The sequence below is a fragment of the Podarcis filfolensis genome (assembly GCF_964270895.1).
Source record: "Podarcis filfolensis genome assembly, chromosome: 2".
Taxonomy (NCBI): domain Eukaryota; kingdom Metazoa; phylum Chordata; class Lepidosauria; order Squamata; family Lacertidae; genus Podarcis; species Podarcis filfolensis.
This window is the reverse complement of record NC_139605.1, coordinates 52,237,101-52,245,315: the sequence shown is the minus strand read 5'-3', so window position 1 is coordinate 52,245,315 and position 8,215 is coordinate 52,237,101. Positions and strand designations below refer to the sequence as shown.

The window sequence follows — 8,215 nt, the reverse complement described above, 5'->3', positions numbered from 1 at the left end:
AGATGGGGGAGGAGGGGAGAGGAGCTTGTTGAAGCAGGACAGGAAGATTCCTGGGATTCTTCAGCAGCCTCCTCACTCCCCTCCTCTGCTTCAGCTGCTGAATGTGAACTACTCTCTGGCACAGGCTCTCCCTGCTCACTAAACCCTGTTTCCCCTTTGGCATTCGGCACTTCTTCCCAATCTTCTCCCTTTGTCCTCTCCTCAGTGTCCCACCACTGATCTCCTGGCTCTGAGCCTTCCTCCTCCTGGGCTCCCCCTTGGGGGTTCCCTGGCAGATGCCTCCCCCTACTCCTCTTCCTCCAGCCAGTCCCTGACACACTCCTCCATTGTCTCCAGAAAGAGACAGGTGCTGAGACAACAGCAGAACAGCACCTGTGGGCTATCTTATACGCAGTTAAAACAAAAAAAAAAAAATTCCTTCCAGTAGCACCTTAAAGACCAACTAAGTTAGTTCTTGGTATGAGCTTTCGTGTGCATGCACACTTCTTCAGATACACACGAAAGCTCATACCAAGAACTAACTTAGTTGGTCTTTAAGGTGCTACTGGAAGGAAAAAAAAATTTTTGTTTTGACTATGGCAGACCAACACGGCTACCTATCTGTAACTTATACGCAGTTGTTTGGAAAGAAGCCCCATGAACACAATCAGGCTTTCTCTCCCCCCCCCCCCCCGCCGCCCCCGTGCTAAATTTAAGCCTTAAATCCTAAGAAACAGTGAACACGGCAGGACTTCCTTCCAAGTGAACTTGCAAGGAAGACTCTACTCTATTTCTCTCTTTCGTGCAGTTTTCTGCCGCAGCCACTCCTGTGGAACTGCTGCAATGGGCTAAGGCTTCCATGCGGGGCCCCCCTTGCCTCGTTCGCTCTGCCTTTTACGGAAGATTGGCGCTTTGAGGCTTTCCCTTTCAGGCGGAACTGTACGCCGCCGTCGCTGTTAGCGAGTAAGGCCGTGTTGCTTGCGGCCCCAACCGGAAGCGCGTCGCTTGCCAGTCTCGTAATTTGCTTAAGAGTCTCGCATCCTGCTCTTGGGAAAGAAGCGCGGTAGTTGCATTGGTGCTTTGTCAATTTGCAGGTAAATAAAGGAACAAAATATCTCATTGCCGCCACATTTTGGTATAATGTTTTTTGTACGCGTCCATAAAAGCCTTCCGTAAGGCTTCTCACATAGAAGGAAGGACCTGCGAATTGGTCTCCCTCATTCTCCCCGCCTTTAAATAGGAAACCGTTCAGAAGCCAAGCTTCGTTCCCGCGCTTTATTCATAATTTCTCTCTGACTTCATCTATCTGCTGTTCAGTTGCATTGATCGGGCGGCGGAAACGGCTGTGTGAAGGTTTAGCTCAAAATGGTTTCGCCTTCTTCCACCCAACGAATAATGTATTTTAAACTGCAGTCGTTTGCAGCATAAGGTTTGCACACTAACCTAGAAGTAAATCCCGTTAAACTCATGCAGGCATGCGTAGGAGCGCCCTACTGGGCTTGGAATACTATGGGAAAGGAAGTTCCTATTTCTCCTGTTGAGTGTATGTGACACTCTCACTGCTCACAGAGGATAGTATCTTCACAGAAGAAGGTGATGGGATGATGGAGGCAGGGATTGTTGCCAGAGGCATTTGTGCTTATTCCACTATCATCTATGTGTACAAGTTCCTGTCGTTGCTACCTGTTTGATCAGAAATGACACCAGAACAAAATAAGTGTGTGTGTGTTATAGGAAACAGCTGTATCATACTACTTTCAACTATTTCAGACTATTTTGTCAACTCTCATTGTCTGTGGCTACTTCCTGATTATTTGGAGAAAAGGGATAACATTCTGATCTGCTTGGATCATGACAGGAAGACATTTTTAAAAATGCAAAATAGCACAGATACCTTTTATATGCTTTATTATAGAGGAGCCTTGGCTCTTTTTGTCCGCACCTCCTATTCTATATTACTATGCTTTGTTGCCTGCATCAGCTGTCCATTATAATTTTTCCCCATGTGGGCAATTTGTGAACTGGTCAAGCATGAATTAAAAAAGGTGTTTTTTTATATTTTATAGTCTAATCAGTCTAAAGCTGGCCAAATATCAGTCCTACCACTGCACATGGTTGGAACCCACACCTCACTTAGATTCATTTTATTGGGCCTAATCTCCTATGTAGACATATTTAGGGTGAATGTCCCAGGCCACAGATCACGGAAGGCACTGCTAAAAGGAAATCCACATGTAGTCAAGACAATCATACACAACAAACATACTCTGCATAACTGTGTTGGGAAGCCATAATTGACAATATCACCATTGCATCATGTATATAGCTGGGATTAGCAGAAGAAAGATCCAGACCTACTGGTAGCTCTCTGAATTATTTGAAAAGCCACAGAGGACATAGTTGTATATTGTGAGTTCCATTCCGTTCTGCTACTCAAAACAAATTCCCGGGCTCAGAGTAAATTCCCGGGCTCAGACTTCTTTCATTCTAAGTCTTTTGTGCTAAGCTCCGGTTGGTAGATCTCAGAGTTCAAGTAAAAAACAAACCAGATCCCACAAGCTTATAGTCTGTGTACCCTTGGTGTATAGTATATGTGTGACAAACAAGGTGTGTAGGAATTATGTAACACCTGAACAAGAGCCCTTGTAATTTGCATTCAGTTCCCCCAGTGGTCAATAAGATGCGCTTTGGAAACCCACAAACAGGACATGAGCATACTAGCACCCTCCTGATTGTGAACTAGCCTGTAGCTTGAGTGTTGGTGAAAAGCAAATCTGGGCAGTTTCAGTACTGCTTAATTTTATTCAAATGTGGTTAGAATCACAATTATGGAAAGTGAAATGCATTATGCCTTCTTCATTTTCATGTGTCATATGAGTTCATCATTTATGCTGCGTCTATAATGACCTCTTTAAAAATTACTTCAGCCTAAATGGTAAGTGAGCTTATCCTGAATTTGAGATGATTTCCTTTGGTTGTCTCTTTTTCTCTAGGTTACTACTGGATGAATGAGTCACCTGTGTGCTCTGCAAGGACAAGAGGACACATGGAATCTCCTGTTGACATTCTGCTGTATAAGCACTGATGAGACTGGAGTGTCCTGTGTTGATATATTTTCTGAAACCAGACTGCTGGTGTTAGAGACTCGTGGTGTACTTTGGTGGCCTATAAAAAGTTGAGCCTGTTCTCATTCTTGGAAACCATAACCTTCTGGAGCCATGAAAGTTCTTACTAGCTCTTTGTACAGGAAGCTTTTGCATTTGTTCCCTCATCTTGGGAAGAGTCCTGCCAAAGGCTCCAATCTAAATCCCTGTCACAGACTGCTAAGAAAGTATTTCTGTTATAAGGCAGGTGTGGTTACAGCTGCTGACTTGGTCAACTACTGGCAAGGCGTGTTTGAAGTGAATGAGATCCCCGAAGCACAGGCATCTTCCGAATACATTGTTTCTCATGTCCTGGGAGCAAAAACAGTTAAGTGATGTGGGTAAAATAGTGGTTGTCTGTGCAGAGCACCAAAATGAATGTTGGAAGATCTGCCTCATGTCTGATTCACTAGCCAGCAATTCTGCGCTCTAATATATCACAAGCTTCTCCAATGAAGTAAATAGTGCTTCTTGTAGACAGAGAGGCTAAGCCTTGACCTCCTTTTAAATAACTTTGCTCTGCTCTGATCAAGGTTCACCAAGCACGTCGGCTGTTTGCAGTAGCATCCAAGTACAGTTTATCCTGTTTACATCATTGATCCTTTTTCTGGATTGCTATTTATATCTGTTTGCCATAAATTGTAATGGCTAAATAACTGCTTAAACAGTTCCACAACTGGAAATAAGTTGTACCACTGTGGATGTTTGGCAGCATGCTATTTGGTCAAAATGTCTGACATTTAAGTTTGCCCCAATTTTCATAAGCCCATAATTTTTGGTTTGAAGTACTGCAGGGGACTTAGATTTTTTACTGCTATGCCATCAGAAAGGGAGAGACTGCTCAGAAGACTTTTTACAAGACTGGCAAATGAGCCCACACAGTTACTAGCCAGCAAAAAAAGAGAGAGAAAGGAATGAATCTATTAAGAAACCAATAAACAATAGCTAACCTTTCTAGCTTAATAAGAGATTAGTAGCCTGCATTTCCTTGGTGGAAATCCTCTGTGGTCAGCATGGAAATGCAGGCTAGTAGCCTCTTAGCAGTCTAGTGTATAAACGTGCCTTCCATTAAGTGAACTAAAAAAGTAGGGATGGAGCATTTAGTTCATTCTGTGCCGGCCCGCTTGGTTTCTGTGCTAGTCTTGGTGGAAGGGTCTTTCCTTTCTGCATGGCAAGGCAGAATGGTGGAGGGAAATCACAACACTCCTGTCGGAATCTAAAGCCTTCAGTCAGAGGAATTGGCCACTCTCCAGGTGCCCGGCTTGGATTCCTTGTTGATCTCCCCCGTCTCGGCTCCCGGCAAGACAAGGCCAGATCTCTATCGGCCGATCCTTCTCACGAACGTGAGAAGAACACAACCACTCCTCCCCTCTTCCCTGCCATCCCCAGGGAGGGGAAAGAGACAGACAGAAATGTCTTTACATGCCTTTATTTCTGTCTTTCCAGCAGTGCAGAGAAAACATGTCTGCACTCTTTCAACAGCAATAGCAGAGAGTGAATAACTCCTCCCATGTACTTCCAGTACAGGGTCATGTGCCACTCTGAGCTAACATCCGGTGCTCAGTGCACACAATAGACTGTCCCTTGTTCCCACGGTACAGTCCCAAAACATCAACATCCTGTTTGGCTTTCCAGCCATCTGGAGCACTCAGCAGCATTGCTCCTTTTTCGTAACAACTCCATCCCTCAGCCACCATCCTTGTTCACTTCTGTGAACAAACCATCCTCTACAGCTCAATTGCTCCTCTGCATGGCTACAGTTGTTAAATGTGAGGCTACTTTAAAAGGGACAAAATCATGTAGAATGGGCCTATTAACAGCTTTTGGTCATAATAGCTATTAGGAACCTTTGTTCATGAGGCAGTATGCCAGTGAATGGTTGTGGGACTATTTCCTTCATTCCCTGCTTGTTGGTTTTCCATATTAATCAAGTTTAGTGGGTTCTGTGGCCTTCCAGAGGTTGATGGATTTCAGCTCTCTTTAGGCCCAGCCAGCATGGCCAATGGTCAGGGAAGGTGGGAGTTGTAGTCTAGCAACGTGGGTGGCACTGTGGTCTAAACCACAGAGCCTAGGGCTTGCCAATCAGAAGGGTGGCGATTTGAATCCTCGCAACGGGGTGAGCTCCCGTTGCTTGGTCCCTGCTCCTGCCAACCTAGCAGTTCGAAAGCACCTCAAAGTGCAAGTAGATAAATAGGTACCGCTCTGGCGGGAAGGTAAACAGCATTTCCGTGCGCTGCTCTGGTTCACCAGAAGCAGCTTAGTCATGCTGGCCACATGACCCGGAAGCTGTACGCCGGCTCCCTCAGCCAGTAAAGTGAGATGAGCGCCGCAACCCCAGAGTTTTTCGCTACTGGACCTAATGGTCAGGGGTCCCTTTACCTTTAACGTCCGGAGAGCTGCAAGTTCTCCACTCCAGATCTAATTGTTTATTGGGAAACAGAATGCTGTATTAGGTAGACCTTTGGTCTCACCCAGCAGAGCTCTTATCACAGTACAATGGAGAGGGTAGGTGGGCTGACCATCAAGAGAAGCATTTAACCCTCCTGGGTGCTGAGTTCAGTTTTGTGGGCTACCAGAATTTAGTCTAAATGCCTGTAAATAACTTTTCAGTTCCAGAGCTTGAATGCCAGCAGCATCTCTACTCCCCTCTCCGCAAAGCAACAAGAACAGATCCAGCAGCTATGTGCAAAACGGCTACAAAGGTGGGTCCTTAACGCTGATTTGTTTCACTTTCTCAAGGACTTTGCAGAAAAAAACTGTTCTATTAGGATGCCTGTGGAATGTCAGGCAGCTAAAGTAGTTTTAAAATGAAGACAGGGGTCAAGTCCTGTCTTCAAGGTTGGAGGGATACGTTTAAATTCATTTCTTTTACTGGGAATTGACCTCAGTTTAGCTTAGAAATATGCACCCTTACATATTACTTAGTAATAAAAATAAAATGCAAGACAAACCAGTAGGTACTAGTGCTAGAAGTAGCTGCTGAGCTATCGCTACCACTCTGCAGTATAGTAGCAAACATTTAGTCGTCCATTTAGCACTTTAATAAATCATGAGCAAATCCCTTTTTAAATCCATAGGGCCTTTGCAAGAACTGAGCCAGCAGAGAGGTGCAAGTAAAAAGCTGGGCTGCTAGGCTTACATAATGCCATTCAACAATTAAGCGGCTTTAAATAATTTAAATAAATGAGGCATTTCCAGCAAAGAGATGTCCAGGGTAGATGGAGAATATTTAAGGCTTGGATCGCTGAAATGTGTTCATCTATGGTGGCTGAATCAGTTCTGTAGATTTCTTAGCACTCATAACGACAATTTTGCATGCATTTTAAAGCCACAATTTCTTAAATTATTTGTGAGTTTAGAACAATTAGGGTTAAGAAAATGACAGTACAGTATTGGAACTCATTGTCTTGGATAGTGAATCGAATTGCCCACTGTCTCTTTGGTTCTGATTTTATAGCAATCTGCATACTAATTAATCCTCCTGTTGAAACAAATAAGCTGTTATTGCTGTGTTAATATGTTTATGCTTTAAAACTTAGGAGAAATACAAATAGCCCCACTGTTAATGTTCCATATTTTTCACAATATAGAATCGGACAGAAAACTGGACTTCTTTGAATCTGGGGTCTGTTTTATTGTACTCTAAAGGTAAAGGACCCCTGAACGTTTAAGTCCAGTCAAAGGCGACTATGGGGTTGTGGCACTCATCTCGCTTTTCAGGCCAAGGGAACCGGTGTTTTGTCTGCAGACAGCTTTCCAGGTCCTGTGGCCAGCATGACTAAACCACTTCTGGCACAACAGGATACTGTGACGGAAACAAGAGCACACGGAAACACCGTTTACCTTCCTGCCGCAGTGGTACCTATTTGTATACTTGCACTGGCATGCTTTTGAACTGCTAGGTTGGCAGGAGCTTGGAATGAGCAACAGGAGCTCACCCCATCACGGGGATTCAAACCGCCAACCTTCTGATCGGCAAGCCCAAGAAGCTCAGTGGTTTAGACCACAGCGCCACCTGCATCCCTTATTGTACTCTAACCCCACTAAGACAATAATAGCATCTAGCTCTTGAGGGTACTGAGTAAAAGTTTTGAAGATGAAGGGCAATAGCCAGGGCTGGCCCAAGACATTTTGACACCTGAGTTGGACCCCAGAATGGTGCTTCCCTCCCTGCCAGAGAAGAAGGGGTGAGGGAAGGTCCAAAAGGTGAGGAAGTAGGATTGACAGTGTGATCTGCTGCCCCTGTGAATCCTGCCACATGAGCCAGTTGCTTCACCTTGTTTCATGGGTGGGCCAGCTGTAGCAATAGCTGCTGAAAGCTTAGCAATCAATAGACTTCTAAAGTGGGCTGAATCTTTATCTCTCCCCACCTACCCTGGTGGGCCATGTTGGACAGGTTTGCCCACATGTCAATCATCCAGTGTCACGGTGATGTCAAGTGACCTCTTTTTGCACAGCGCTGTGCACAGAGCCCTGATGATCAGCTGATTTCTGAAACTTGCACATAGTGCTTCACAAAGCACTTTGCAGGTGTCACCAATCAGTTGATTGGCAGTGGTTGGAAAACCCCTTTTGGCTCAGTCACATTTTTACCTGTCCCCACCACCACCACCTGATGTCCTATATGAGGTCTAGAGCAGCATGTAGAGAACCTTCTTGGCTCTGCAGGTCAGATCCTTATCAGGATCAGACTTGCGGGCCTCATTTGACAGGTGAGCAAAGCCACCCACCTATGAAATCACACAAGGCTCCTTCCCCCACCCCAGGCAAGAGCAGTTCTTTTGCAGAGCGCTCACACACTATGAGCCTCAGAAAATCAGAGGTGCAAACAGGAATGTGGGCTGTTTAAACTGAGCAGGAGTTAACCCCCGCTCATCAGTTCTTGAGTAGGGTTTAAATCCTGCTGCTTTGGCTGTGAAAATCTATTCCCTGCTGGAAGCAGGTGTGCACAGTCAGTGCAGGATTTAGCTCTGTCCTCTTGCCCACCAGCTCATGTCACCAATGACATCAGTTGATGCGTGGGAATGGTTTGGGGGAAATGGCTTTGTGGCTTGGAGGTTACTCACCACCGTTAGAGAGAAGCAGCCACTTCA

At 45.2% G+C, this 8,215-nt stretch overlaps 1 protein-coding gene across 2 annotated transcripts in view; it reads left to right on the top strand.

Moving 5' to 3' along the window:
* Nucleotides 1–938: 938 nt before the first annotated feature.
* HEMK1 (HemK methyltransferase 1, mitochondrial release factors N(5)-glutamine) overlaps nt 939–8,215 on the top strand; it is a 55,374-nt gene continuing 48,097 nt past the window's right edge. For both annotated transcript variants that reach the window (XR_014545482.1, XM_083603526.1), the window contains exons 1-3: nt 939–1,073; nt 2,973–3,449; nt 5,733–5,824. Coding sequence is in view for 1 of the 2 variants with exons in the window: in XM_083603526.1 (XP_083459652.1) it covers nt 3,198–3,449; nt 5,733–5,824 (344 nt within the window). In the remaining variant the exon portion in view is untranslated. The remainder of the gene's footprint in view (nt 1,074–2,972; nt 3,450–5,732; nt 5,825–8,215) is intronic.